This window comes from Carassius carassius, chromosome 48 (genome assembly GCF_963082965.1).
Source record: "Carassius carassius chromosome 48, fCarCar2.1, whole genome shotgun sequence".
Lineage (NCBI taxonomy): Eukaryota > Metazoa > Chordata > Actinopteri > Cypriniformes > Cyprinidae > Carassius > Carassius carassius.
In genome coordinates this window covers 4293509-4308656 of record NC_081802.1, presented here as the reverse complement: position 1 = coordinate 4308656, position 15148 = coordinate 4293509, and the positions used below count along the sequence as shown (strand labels likewise).

The following is a 15148-nucleotide window of genomic DNA, read 5'->3' as shown; positions in this document are numbered from 1 at the left end:
TCCTCTGAGATCCAGCTCTATCAGGTGTGAAGGGTTTGATCTCAGAGCTGAAGCCAGAGCATTATAACCTTCTTCAGCGATATTGCAGTTTGAAAGTCTAGAACAGGAATGAAAATGTAAAATTCAGATGATTAATCAGTTATTCTAGAAATTAAAAAATATCAACCCATAAAATAAATGATGAATTCTGTTCCTTTAACAAATTAATTACAATTAATTTCAAACAAAACCCATTACTCAATATGGATCAAATTAACAGGCCCAGAGACATTTAATATGTCAGACATCATCTCACCTGAGTTTCTCCAGTTTACAGTTCTCCTTCAGTCCATCAGAGAGCAGCATCACTCCTGAATCCTGTAATTTATTATCGCTCAGGTCAAGATCTTTCAGACTGCTCGAGTGTGAACTGAGAACTGAAGCAATAGCTGAACAGCTTTTCTCTGTTAGAACACAATTTCTGAGCCTGAAAAAAAGTTTTTTAATTTATTTAAGCTCTATAATGCACAATGTAAAACATGAGTCTGAAACAAATTAGGGAGAGTCAAAGAACCTCATGTTTTTTTATAATATACAGAGACAAGAAAAGCCATTTACTTCCATTCACGAAATGTAAAAAGAGCAGAGTGAAAACACAAAAACAGGAAAAGTTTTTGTCTTGCTTTGCATACTGAAGTTTAGTGATCTCTGACTTGTGTATTTATAGAAAAAAATAAGATATTAAGAGAAGATATTAAGAAAGATTTACACATTTATAACTGTAAAGGCAGCTTCAAGGTAGCTTGAACAAAATTTTTGTCTGTTGTCACACAACTTACCTTAGTATCTCCAATTCACACTTTACACTCTTAAGTCCAGTACAGAGATAAATCAATCCTGAATCCTGCAGATTGTTATTGTTCATGTTTAGATCTTTCAGATTGGAATTTGATCCAAGAACTGTGGCCAGAGCTAAACAGCTTCTGTCTGTTAAATTACAATTATTTAGTCTACAAGAGAAATGTAATCACAGAATTAGATTTGTTAAAAAAATATTTAGTTTTTACCTAAATATTACATATATTGTGATTAGTAGTTTTCAGAGACATAGATATTTGCTAAATAAAATAATTTTAAACATGTAAACATTTTTTTGGCTTATGGTTTTGATGTTGGGCTGCAGCTAACATTATTTTGATATTTGATTAATCTGTAAAATGTTAATTTGATAAATTAGCACTAAACTGATCAAATAAGACTGAGGACTTGATTAGCTGGATCAGGTGTGTTTAATTAGGGTTGAATCTAAACTCTGCAAGGCTGTTGCCCTCCAGGAACTCAGGCCCTGTCCACACGAACATGGGTATTTTCAAAGCTGCAGCTTTTTCTATGCAGTTTGTCCATTTGTCCACATGCAAAGGCAGTATCAGGTCACTGAAACTGAATATTTTTGAAAACTCTTGCCAGGGTGAAGATTTCCTGAAATTCCGTTTGCAGTGTTGTCATGTAGCTGGTGAAACTGGACATTTTGGCTTGTGATATCACAGCGAGCACAGGAACAACTGGTAATAACCTTTTTTCTGGCTTCTGATTGGCCAACATCGCTTATCAGTTAGGGTTCAACGGTTAGGCTCTTGTCAGCACTTCATATCGCGTTTTTGCATTTTCATGTGGACAAGATTTTTTTTAGACAAATGAGGAAATACTCACACTACACTATAAAAATACTCGTGTACATGTGGACTAGGCCAGAGTTTAACACCTCTAATCTAAAACATTCACTCATGTGAAAATAGTAATTATATTTATACCCCATTTCAATAATAGTTAATGTTGTTATTAAATGTAATTAAGTTACATGTAGCATTGTAAACATACATTAAACACAAATATCTGTCAGAGCTCCTGACACGGCCACTTTAACTAAATGCTTCTATGTTTGTTTGAATTGCATAATATAGAGCATTCTACTATAATTTAGATGCATTTAAAGTGACATGACTAGCAGCTGCTTTCAGTGCAAAGCGCACAGATTTGATTTATGAATAATTACATTTTCATTATAAATTTTGATTAGCTGTTGTAGCCCTAAATCATACTGATAGTATTTAACCATATACATGTTTAAATAAGACCCCATCCACATTGAGATACGTTTAGTTTTATACAAAAAATTTTTGTATCGTACATTTCGTCCACACGGATCTGATGTTTCGGGAGCCTAAAATCAAAATTTTTTTGAAACCGGCCCAGAATGGATAAATCTGAAAATGACAGCCTTGCGGATCATGTGTACATCCAATCCGTATTTTTGTGAAAAAATTATGTCTTCACCCCATGTCTCGTCCTAGTCATACACCGCTATGTCACTTAACAGCAACAACAACAGCAATGGCAGACTACATGCTTGTGTTCTTGCTGCAGAAGCTACTGAGCCTATTATATTTACTAAAGAAAAAAAAATTGCAATAGCAAACATGTTTGTATACAGCACATAAAGTTAATGCACATGTGTAACCCCTCTCTCCCGGACCTCTGTTACACTCACCCCCCTAAACCTCACTCCCATCTGGGTTACCAATGTAACCCCTCTCTCCCGGGTCCTCACCGCCACACCTCATCCTTGCTCCAAGTGGGCTTCAAACCCGGGTCTCTGGCATGGGAGGTTGACACACTAACAAGGATGCTTAATGGCTGCAGCCTCTAGCATCAATCGCTAGTGCATCTCTTGAGATCAGGGGAGTGAGGTGTAAGGTTTCAGTGGTTTTGTTTGTATGTATATATTTCCTGAGACAACTCCATATTTACAGATTTTTTTTTTAGAACATAAAAAAAAGATTGGATAGGGAAAGCTCTGGCTTCATGTGGATGTTCCATGGTTTGCCTACTGTGTAGGAAAGAGGAGTGTGGAGACGACGGGGAATAACACCATGGACAATCTTTATTAATCCAAAATAAAGACTTACATGAAGGAACACACAAGTAGAACACAGGGTTGAGGTATAATACTGGACGCAGGACTCAGGAAAACACAGGGCTACATTAAAAACATGAACTAAGTGGGGAATAAATGGGACACAGCTGAAATAAAATGAACAAAATGAGAAAAGGAGCAGGAAAGACCAAATAAAGACCAAAAAAATTGTCCATGGGCATGACGGATGTGGCCTCAGATTAATGTTGTTAAAAGAAAATGAATATAAAAATTTAACATGGGTCTAATCTCTTAAACTATATAAGAAGAATAATTTTGTCATGTTGTCTAGAATTTAATTGCAGGTGGTACATGATTCAGAAAATTAAAGAATGTTATTGACAAAGATGTTTTACAGATGAGTGCAAAAATAGGAAAAAATACTAACTTAGCTTTTCTGGAAGTTTTTATGACTGGTGATAGTCGAATGAGACACTCGTCTGATTTCTTGAATTTCTGAAGCTCAAACTCCTCCATCTCCTCATCTGATGTCAACAACACAAAGGCCAAAGCAGACCACTGGGCAGGAGAAAGGTCAGCAGATGATAGACTTCCTTTGTTAATGTGGATCTGAATCTCTTTCACCAGAGTTTGATCATTCAGTTCATTCAGACAGTAGAACAGATTGATGGATCTCTCTGGAGACAAATTTTCATCTAATTTCTGCTTGATGTACTGAACTATTTCCATTTTGCTTTGTTCATCACCATTTTGCTGTGTCAACAGACCTCGTAAGAGTGTTTTTTTAGATGCAATTGACAGACCAAGGAGGAAGCGAAGGAAAAGGTCCAAGTGTCCAGTGTCACTCTCGAGTGCCTTGTCCACTGCAGTCTTGAGCAAATCAAACGGAGTTTCATTTTTGTTTTCCTGTTCTGTAGAAAATGCATTTTTCTTGTTGAGGTCTAGAAAAAGATGTGCATAAAGGGCTGCAATAAACTCTTGAATGCTCATGTGAACAAAGCAGTACATGGTACCAAGAGCTATGCCTTTTTCCACCTTAAATATTTGGGTACACATGCCTGAATACACGGATGCCTTATAGACATCAATACCACAGGCTTCCAGATCTGTGTCATAGAAGATCACATTGTTTCTTTTCAGCTGATCAAATGCCAGTTTCCCCAGTGAAAGAATGACATCTTTATCCCATGAAACATCTGCAGTGTATTTTGCATCATACTTTCGTCTACTCTGCAGTATCTGAAAGTGGAGAAAATGTGTGTACATTTGTGTCAGAGTCTTGGGAGTGTCTTCAGTATTTGATCTCTGCAGTGTTTTGGAGGCGCCATCAGCTTGATTGTTTTTCAGATCATTCTTTCCTTTCTCCTCTAAAATATTCTGGAGAACAGTGGCTGAAATCCAGCAGAAGACTGGGATGTGGCACATGATAAAGAGACTCTTTGATTGTTTAACATGATCAATGATTTCTTTGGCCTGATTCTCATCCATGAACCTTTTTTTGAAGTACTCCTCCTTTTGTGCATCATTGAATCCTCGTATCTCTGTCAGCCGGTCAATACAGTCAGGAGGAATCTTACTGGCAGCTGCTGGTCTGGTGGTGATCCAGATGAGAGCAGAAGGAAGCAGATTTCCCTTGATGAGGTTCGTTAGGAGAACATCCAGAGAAGCTGGTGATGATACATCACGACACGTCCCATTACCCTCAAAGTTTAGTGGAAGACGACATTCATCCAGTCCATCAAGAATGAATAAGACTTTAAATTTAGCATTTTTCGTAAGGTTCAGTTCTTTTGCCTCTGGGAAAAACTGACTTATCAGGCTCATCAAACTAAGTTTTTCTTTCTCCTTGAAATTCATCTCTCGGAAAGGAAGAGGAAATATGAAGCTGATGTCTTGATTTTCTTTTCCTTCAGCCCAATCCAGAACAAACTTTTGCACAGAGATGGATTTTCCAATACCAGCAACTCCTTTTGTCATTACAGTTTTGATCTTCTTGTTTTGTTCGGTTGCTTCAAATAAATTATTGCATTCAACCTGTATCTCCTGTGATTCATGTTGCCTGGAAGCAACTTCTATCTGTCTTAACTCATGTTCAGTATTAACCTGCTCACTACAACCCTGAGTAATATAAAGATCAGTGTAGATTTTATTCAGAAGTGTACAATCACCTTGCTTTGCAATTCCTTCAAACACACATTGATACTTTTGCTTCAGGTTCGATTTAAGTTGTTGTTGATGAATGAAGATCAGCTCTTATGAAAAAACACACAACAAAAACACTTAATCTTACTCTTCTTTCCTTATTATAATTATTATTATTTATTTAAACAGACTCATGAGCCTCTTACCTTTTAAAGTGTCTGCAATCTCATCTTGCTTCATAAGTTTTAGAAAATAAACTACGATATCAAAAGCTGCTTCTTTGATTTCACACGTGTCCTTTATAAAATCCTGCACAAAGTATTGTGTGTTCTCTTTTTTTAATATTTTCTTCAACTTTATCAGTTCATTCTTCAGAAATATAATTATTTTGTCCTCAAGATCCTAAAATCAAAAAATAAAACCAAAACGTAATTAAATCTTACATCCACATATGAAAAATAAGGTTAAACAAATTACAGACAGGTGGCAGTAACAAGCATTTACAAAGCTGTGATAATGTTAGAAATTTAACAGCAAAGTAGCAATAGTACAGAAAAAAAACAACATCAAAAAGTAACATTTAATCTGATTTTAGACTATCAGTTATCATGAACAAACTTCATGCAGTTATTTTAAGTAAAATTACTGAGAGCACCTGAGAAAACATCACAACAATGTGTTTCCCCTATATGCATTTTAGCAGGCACACTGTAACTACAGACTTATTAGCATCACTGCTAAAAGATCACAAGACTCCTTTGATGCAATATTAAATGCTAATAAACTTCTCAGACAAAAACTGTAACAAAAGTACCAGAACTGAGGTAGGGAAAATGAACATTTCTGATTGACTACATGACTGTAACCTAAATCATGAAGTTGCTAAATACCATTTAAGATTCTAATTTAATAATTTCTTAAGCTATCAAATTAGAAGTGATCTTGTCTATCTTCCTACTGTTTGCACCATAGCACATGCAGTTATAAAGCTGTATAAAGTTGAGGTTGTTTTATAAGCTATTCCCTCTATCAACATGAAATATATATATATATATATATTTTAAACAAATAGAAATTTGCATTTGTTGAATAATAATTATTTTACCCTACCTTGAAGATCCAGACAAGATTTTCTCTTTTGAAGCGGTAATTCTGGAAGTCTGATTTCTCATGTTGAATTCTGTAAGAAAAATAAATTTGGCCATTGTTCATATTAAATAAAATACAACATTTCTGATATAAGATAAATTTGTGAGAAACCTTTTTTGTTTTTGTTTTTTTCTTCCACGTCTCTCTGGTTCCCTTTCGAGAGTACTCTCGTACTGCGTAAGCTAGCTTACGCTATGGGAAAAGGTCCCCTTTTCTCGAGAATATGAAGCCAAAAATTATCCTTAATTTTTAAATAATGTAAAACGCAGTGCTGCAGCACAGCAGACCTAAGCGAAGCGGCTCGCGCGCTTATTGGCTGTGCTGTGGCAACTGCAGCAACCTATTGTGAGGAGGCGGAGAGGAACGAACCAATGGGGGCGCTTCGCGCCCATTGGACGTCAGAGCGTGCCAAAATAGGCGTGGCTGGAACTATATAAGCCACCGCTTCGCCATAGGGATCAGATTTCATCTCCTTCAGCGATCTCACCTGCACTTCGCTGTCTTCTCCGGAGAAGCCTCTACACGCCGTCGAAAAGCCTCTCAGCGGGATAGCACTGCAACGCAGATCTGAGGACGTCGGCTCGTGCTTCATCTCGACGCCGCCTTCAGCACTCGCTTCCTGCTGCGCCATCCGGCGTGACTATATCCTTTATAAAGCTAGTGTGTTTGCCGCTGCATCACACTTTTTTCTCCAAAATTCGAGGCGTTGTTTCAAATGCCTCGGGCCTGCGCTTCCTGCCGAGGCCCTCTGCCCAGCGAGGACCGCCACATCCTCTGTGTCTCCTGCCTGGGCCGCGAGCATGCTGAGAACGCACTCTCCAAGGGCGGCTGCCCTGAGTGCGACAACATGGCTATATCGACCCTGCGGGCTCGATTAGCTCAAACCAGCCACGATGCTCCACCCGCTCCGCCTCTTCTCTCTCAAGTGCCGCGTAAGAAACGCCGCGATCAGAGAATGCCTGAGCACACTGCTACACGCGAGCTCACGCCGGAACACTCCCCGCGTGCCTCGCCCGCTCTCTCTCCTTCGCCTGTCCTCTTCGTGGACGAGCAGCGCCAGTCTCTGCTCACCAGCGCCCCCTTCTCCTTCGGAGCGCCTGAGACGGAAGAGGACAGACACGACAGCCTTTCTCTCGCCGCATCCAGTAGTGAGGAATGGTCGGGCTCCATTGCTGACCCCCCCCCCCCTCTACAGCCCCCAGCTGCACCGGACAACGCGCTGATATCGACGTGGAGCTTACTCGCGTGCTTACAAGGGCTGTCAGCGACCTTCAGCTCGACTGGTCTCCTCCAGACAAGCCCGCTAAAAGCAGGCTGGACGAATGGTTCTTGCAGGGGCGCCCTTCGGCCCCTCCGCAAAGAAACGCCCCCTTCTTCCCGGAAGTTCACGATGAACTCACGAAGTCATGGAAAGCCCCATTCTCCGCACGATTGAAAACTTCTGTCTCGTCAGCGCTCTCCTCTGTCGACGGCGCCCGAGACCATGGTTACGAGAGCCTCCCCCCTCTTGAGGAGGCAATTGCTGCACACCTCTGCCCGCCCTCAGCCGCAGGATGGCGGTCGAAGCCTGTGCATCCATCCAAACTGTGCCGCACCACCTCAGCTCTCGCTGGCCGAGCATACACCTCCGCTGGTCAAGCTGCTTCGGCTCTACACACCATGGCTGTGCTGCAGGTTTTTCAGGCCAGACTTCTCCGTAACCTGGACGAGTCTGCCCCAGATACCTATGACTTTAAAGATCTCCGCAGCGCTACTGATCTAGCCCTGCGTGCGACAAAGGCCTCACTGTTTTAGAGCGACACCTCTGGCTCACGCTCACGGAGATGAAAGACGCCGACAAATCCGCCTTTCTTGACTCTCCTATCTCGCCTTCCGGCCTCTTTGGCCAGTCGGTTAAGGGTTTCGCTGAACGCTTCACTGAGGCTCAGAAGACGTCACAAGCAATGAGACACTTCCTGCCGAAACGCTCTAGCTCTGCTGCGGGACGCCGTAGAAATGCGCCGCCCCCTCAGACCTCGAAGCCATCGCAGCCAGACTTACAGTCTCGCCCAGCGACCAAAACCCAGCACCGCTCTCGCTCTACGAGCCGCAAACCGCCAGAGAGACGGGGACCTCGGCCCAGGATTGTGCTGAACCCCGAGCCTCCGAAGCCCTCCTGACCTTCATGCTGAAAAGACCGTGGTTAAGTCCCGCTGCGGCCGGACCACCACACAAGAAACCTCACATACTTCCTCCAATCCCCTCACTAAAGGCGGTTGGAGATGTCTATACTGCAGTAAACGAGCCTGTTACAATGCACGCACGCCTGCACACAAACGCTGTTTTCACGGCGACCTCAATAAAGCACAAAAAGAGCTTTTTCTATGTAGGCAGTGTGCCCACTACACAGTACGCACCCCTACATGTATACACACTCCCCCAAGTGTCACAAAAACACACTCGGGTCCCCTTTCATGCCCACCTTCCCGCTCGCGCCGGAGGTGCTCTAAATGTAGCGCGCGTGCCCACTTCTCAGTGCGCAACCCTACAAATAAGCGCTGTCACCACAGTGTCCCAAGCACAGCATACTCGAGCTACTGGTCCCCTCATAACAGGCGGCCAGTGCCCGAAGCACATTCAACCCATAGCCGCACGAGCCGCTGCATGGCAGGCCATCCCCGGCATATCAAATTGGGTTTTGAATATAATAAAATGAGGTTACTCGCTCCAGTTCGCTCGCAGACCGCCGCGCTTTCGCGCCGTGGTCGAAACGAAAGTGAAAAGCGAAATGACACACGTCCTTCGCGCCGAACTGATAAACCTTCTTGCAAAAGGGGCGATAGAAACTGTCCCCCCTGCGCAGCGCGAGTCAGGCTTTTACAGCCGCTACTTCCTCGTACCAAAAAAGGATGGCGGTCTCAGACCCATCCTAGATCTCAGACGTTTGAACAAAGCGCTTATGGCGCGATCAAAATGTTAACTACCAAACAAATACTCGCGCAAATTCGCCCGAGGGATTGGTTTTTCTCAGTGGATCTGAAAGACGCTTACTTTCACATTCAAATAGCACCTCATCACAGGCCATTCTTGAGATTCGCCTTCGAGGGGCAGACTTATCAGTACATGGTTCTTCCATTCGGCCTCTCCGTAGCGCCCCGTACATTTACACGGTGCATGGATGCTGCTCTCGCACCCCTGAGAATGCGGGGAGTGCGAGTATTGAACTACCTCGACGACTGGCTAGTTTTAGCCCATTCCGAGGAACTACTGACGACACACAGATCCTGGATCCTCAGCCATTTAGAATGCCTGGGTCTCACGATCAACACTGTCAAGAGCGCTCTGTCTCCCAGCCAGAGGATTTCCTTTTTGGGGATAGACATAGACTCTGTGACGTGTACAGCGCGTCTGACGTCACAGCGCGCTCTCACTATTCAGCATCTAGCCGTGTCGTTCAAAGCCGGGTCTCTTTAGCCGCTCAAACGATTTCAAGAAATGCTAGGTCTGATGGCATCAGCCTCTGCAGTTCTCAAACTGGGCCTGCTGCGCATGCGCCCACTACAATGCTGGCTGAGAGACCGTGTTCCAGCGCGCGCCTGGATTTCCGGCCGCGCGCGCATCAAGGTGACCCACGGCTGCATCACAGCTCTGGCCCCTTGGAAAATAGCCAACTGGTATCAGTTAGGCGTAAGCACGGGCGCTGTCTCGAAATGGAAAGTAGTCTCGACAGATGCATCCAACCTCGGTTGGGGCACCCTGTACGAGGGCAGGTCTGCCTCCGGCCTCTGGTCGAGCCCGGAGCGACTGTTACACATAAACTGTCTGGAGATGATAGCGGTCGAACTATCCCTGAAAGCTTTCCTCCCATTTTTAAAGGGCCACCACGTTCTGGTCAGATCAGACAGCATGTCAGTGGTGGCCTACATAAATCGCCAGGGTGGTGTCAGGTCAAAAACCTTGCACACCCTGACCGAACGTCTTCTGACATGGGCACATTACAATCTGCGCTCGCTAAAGGCAGCGCATGTACCTGGCATCCTGAACCGGGGCCCGGACATGCTTTCCAGGGCGAATGTTCCCCCTGGGGAGTGGTCTCTTCACCCACAAACGGTTCAGTTGATGTGGAGCATCTTCGGCAGGGCAGAGGTCGACCTCTTCGCCTCAGAAGACAACGCTCATTGCCCAATATATTTTTCAAAGAGCAGGGATGCGCTGGCCCTCGATTGGCCCAGACGCCCGCTTTATGCCTTCCCACCGGTCACGATGCTACCGCAGGTCATCGATCGGGTCAGGAAGAGCAGATGTGCTATGCTGCTAGTAGCCCCACTCTGGACGACCCAACCTTGGTTCTCCGAGCTGATGCAGCTGTCCAGTACAGCCCCATGGCCAATACCACTGCGGAAAGATCTCCTCACGCAGCTGAAGGGCGCGCTCTGGCATCCCCACCCCGAACTTTGGGCCCTTCATGTATGGCCCCTCAACGGGTACCCGGGAACCTCCCTGAGGGAGTGTTAAAGACCATTATGGAAGCCAGAGCGCCCTCAACCAGGCGCCTTTACGCGCAGAAATGGTCAGTGTTCTCCACCTGGTGCGGGACACGGAACCTAGACCCTCACTTATGTGACGTGACGGAGATACTATCCTTCCTACAGGAGCGTTTAGATGCGGGCAGATCCCCGTCTACGCTCAAAGTGTATGTGGCAGCCATTGCAGCTTCTCATGCTCCGGTGGCCGGCCTATCACTGGGAAAAAACGAACTGGTCATTCATTTCCTTAAGGGAGCTCGTCGGATGAACCCTCCCCGACCCCCTTCAATCCCTTCCTGGGACCTGTCTACGGTCCTAGAGGCCTTAAAGGGCCCCCCTTTTGAACCGCTTCAGTCTGTCGATATGAAGCTTCTTTCGTTCAAAACCGCTTTTCTACTGGCTCTGGCCTCAGTCAAGCGAGTGGGGGATTTACATGCGCTATCTGTAAGCGCTGACTGTCTTGAGTTTGGGCCTAATGACTCCAGAGTCATTCTCAGACCAAGACACGGCTATGTCCCCAAGGTGCTCTCAACACCGTTCAGAGCACAGGTCATCTCGCTGTCAGCCCTTTCCTCGCAAAGCGACGAAAGCAACGCGAGCTTCATCTGCCCCGTCAGGGCTCTCAAAACCTATATTGCGCGCTCCGCCTCATTCAGGAGGTCGGACCAGCTCTTCATATGCTTTGGTGGGCGCACCCGAGGTCTCGCCACCACGAAGCAGAGCCTATCGCGATGGATAGTAGACACTATCTTGCTGGCTTACAAATCTAAAGGCCTTCACTGCCCGTTCGGCATCAGAGCCCATTCCACCCGAGGTATGGCCTCGTCATGGGCGTGGTCCTGCGGGATACCACTGGATGATATCTGTGCGGCGGCAGGCTGGGCCTCTCCGTCCACATTTATTAGATTCTATAATCTGCAAGTCCCTGCCCTGCAGGCCAGGGTACTTTCTATATAGACGTGCTAAGCCTTATCACGTCCCCCTTTTTTCGTTCCCTATATAAAGCTCACTAAGGTTGGCTGTTGGGACTGGGATTTCTCCTGCTATAAAGCCCCGGGCTCTCGCCTCGGGCTGTGACAGGTCGAAGTTCCCGAGCACGCACGGCGTTTTACATTGTGTTCCCATAGCGTAAGCTAGCTTACGCAGTACGAGAGTACTCTCGAAAGGGAACGTACTCGGTTACTAACGTAACCTCGGTTCCCTGAGATGAGAGAACGAGTACTGCGTAACCTGCCGTGCTATGTGCTCGGACCGGGTGATCGCTTCAGTCGATTTAAAACCTGATCCCTATGGCGAAGCGGTGGCTTATATAGTTCCAGCCACGCCTATTTTGGCGCGCTCTGACGTCCAATGGGCGCGAAGCGCCCCCATTGGTTCGTTCCTCTCCGCCGCCTCACCATAGGTTGCTGCAGTTGCCACAGCACAGCCAATAAGCGCTTCGCTTAGGTCTGCTGTGCTGCAGCACTGCGTTTTACATTATTTAAAAATTAAGGATAATTTTTGGCTTCATATTCTCGAGAAAAGGGGACCTTTTCCCATAGCGTAAGCTAGCTTACGCAGTACTCGTTCCCTCATCTCAGGGAACCGAGGTTACGTTAGTAACCGAGTACGTTTTGCTCTCCATTTTAGGGCATTGGAGATCATTTTAGCTGAACAGCCTATAATTTTCTTTATAGATTTTCCCCTCTCCAATCAACTTTTTAATTAAATTTTCAGTTAATTTTTATTTAAAAATTTCCTCAGGCTTTTAAATGAATGTCCAACAAGTGCTGGCTCCATCCTTAAATAGGGGCCACCTGATTCACACCGTTTTTTTTCACAAAATTGATGACATCAGTGATTGAATGCCACACTGCTATTTTTTTGAACACACCCCTTTCAACTAATTGCCCAATTGCACAGCCTTAAGAGCGTGCATATCATGAATGCTGGGTCTTGTTTGTTTTCTGAGAATCTACTGCACCTACTGGTAACTTGTTTGCCACGTAGCAATAAAAAATATACTGGATTATTCTGGTTAGTCAAATTGTACTGGTATTATTTTGAACAATACTGTATAGTTGATTTTTTATGTTGCAAATTAAACTAAAAGGTGTTATAAAATTAAACTAAGATAACTGTGTTATCTTAAAGATGTGCTGGTGTTCTTACTTGTTGAGAAGAAAAGTTGCCAGTTCCACATCATTCTTCATTCCCTTCTGTGCTTTTAGAGCTTCCCACCGTCTAATTTCTGAACCAATATTTACTGTGGTCTTATGTCCTTTGTTACTAGATCAATCAAAACAATAAATCTCATGGAAACCCAGCATTAATCCATTCAGAAAAAGGGTTTGCTGGAAATTATTTTTCATGATAGTGACAGCCTACCTGTGACCAACAACAAGAAACACAATAAATACCTTTTCGTAGATGGTGTTTTCTCACTGAATTTTGGTGTTCCGCCCTCTTTTGAATGGTCATTCTTCATGGACACAAAGCTGGATACATGTGAGCCTGATCTTTCTCTAATGACATAAAGATGAGAGAGAAATAAACACTTTACTACAGGAGGTTCCTCAGTATGGAAGCATATGGGTAGCAATATTCAATTTGGCATGTAATATGCAAAATGACAATGCAATATTTGAGTTGATAATTCATTACAGTGGGCTTTTAGTTCTGTTTTGGTTTTTATTTGTGAGCACCAGTCGTCCGTGAGGGGCTGGTGCGCTGTTTTGTGTTTATTTTGTTATTAAAGTTTCATTTTGATTGTCCGCCGGTTCCCGCCTCCTTCTTCCGGATGAATATTAAGGTTTTATCATTACAGTATTAAAGAAATGAATAGATATGTCTAACATGTTCAAGCAAAAACTGTGGCAAAATGATCATTTAAATGGTAGACCCAACCCTGGCTTTGCTCTGTCCTGTCCGAGCATTAAGATGCTACGTAGACAGGACACAAAGCTTCAGGACCTCAGAACAGCTCTTTGTCTGTTACAGAGGCCGGCAGAAGGGGAATGCCGTCTCTAAGCAGAGGATCGCCTAATGGATTGTGGATACCATCGCCCTGGCTTATCAGGCACAGGGTGTGCCCTGCCCATTTACGTTGTGAGCTCACTCAACTAGGAGTGTTGCATCCTCCTGGGTGCTGGCTCATGACGCCTCACTGACAGATTTTTGTAGAGCTACGGGCTGGGCGACATCTAACAGTTTCATTAGGTTCTATAGCCTTCGTGTAAAGCCGGTATCCTCCTGTGTTCTCAGCTCAAACGGGTAGTGGCACAGAGAGGCCCTGGTTAGTGTCGGCTTGCTAAAACTGCTACAGAGTGTCCATACTGTAGACCCTGTTAAGATCCTCCATCACACTCGGCAGCCAGACATGGCGGAACCTCTGGCTCCGGCCTTTCACAATGAATCCGTGAGAACTGTGGAAAGCTGGGTTCCACATTGAGACCTCAGCAGTATTCGTATGTGTATAGTCCACAATATAGCCTTCGAGCGGTTTGGTAGGGATCCCAATTCGTCGGTCACCAACGTGATGTCAAGAGTGACCGACTGAAAGGGAAAGTCTCTGTTAGGTATGGTATCCATTGTTCCCTGAAGGAGGGAACAGAGACGTCACGTCCCATCACCAAGGTTGCTGTACCACCGCTTAGCGGCCAGCGCAATTAAGACTAAATGATGGTTATGAAACAGACTGGCTAGCAGAGAGTTTTATTTACATTTATTTTTTACTTTTTTATTTTGTACATCACTTCCCAGCCTCGTGTTGCCAGCCAACCTTTGTACCCATTATGCATGTTGATGCTTTGAAACATGTGAATGCGTTAAGTATTTGGAATAATTTTTTTTTTTTTGAGTGAGGTGTCTTACATGAAGTAGAAATTGAAGGGTGTTTATGTAAGTTCCTTTTTTCTTTTTTTGGATCACTTTGTGATTAAATTGTATTGGTAACGACTAATAAGAGCTTTTTAAATGCTGTTCTAAATATTATATTCTAAAGTTACTGTTTTCCAAGTGCATGTCATGTCACGTGACTTGGGAGTGAGCGTCACACTCGGTTACCTACAGTATACGCAGGATGGCTGCTCCGTCTGAGATTGCAGATCCACCAGACACATTTAAGTCTCTTGTGTGGGAACATTTTGGTTTTCTAGTGGAGTACAGGAAAGGAATTTGTGTTGTAGACAAAGCACACACAATCTGTCATAACTGTTTCTCAAAACCTACTTATACGACAGGAAACATGTCTAAGATGCAAGCGGATCACCTCAGCATTGATATTAGCGGCGCACGTAAGAAGCATCAAAAACAGGTAACTTTTCCCACTGCCTTCAGAATGAAGCTACAAGCTAACTCTGACCGTGCTCAAACAATTACAAAGGCAATAGGTGTTTTCATGGCACTAGATATGCAGCCGCTTTCTTTTGTGGAGAATGACGGATATCATTCATAACTC

The 15148-nt window shown here is 44.3% G+C and overlaps 2 protein-coding genes across 6 annotated transcripts in view; both read right to left on the bottom strand.

Annotated features, from left to right (window-relative positions):
• The window catches only part of LOC132131773 (NACHT, LRR and PYD domains-containing protein 3-like), an 81039-nt gene that overhangs the window by 28339 nt on the left and 37552 nt on the right, over positions 1–15148 (bottom strand). The gene's annotated exons all lie outside the window — the stretch shown is intronic.
• LOC132131776 (NLR family CARD domain-containing protein 3-like) lies at positions 3206–13210 on the bottom strand. The gene is made up of 5 exons (XM_059543887.1): positions 13110–13210; positions 12862–12978; positions 6167–6236; positions 5263–5458; positions 3206–5166 (listed from the first exon to the last, which is right to left on the bottom strand). Exons 1-5 carry the CDS (start codon positions 13175–13177, stop codon positions 3242–3244), a joined length of 2376 nt encoding a protein of 791 aa, XP_059399870.1. The 5' UTR covers positions 13178–13210; the 3' UTR covers positions 3206–3241.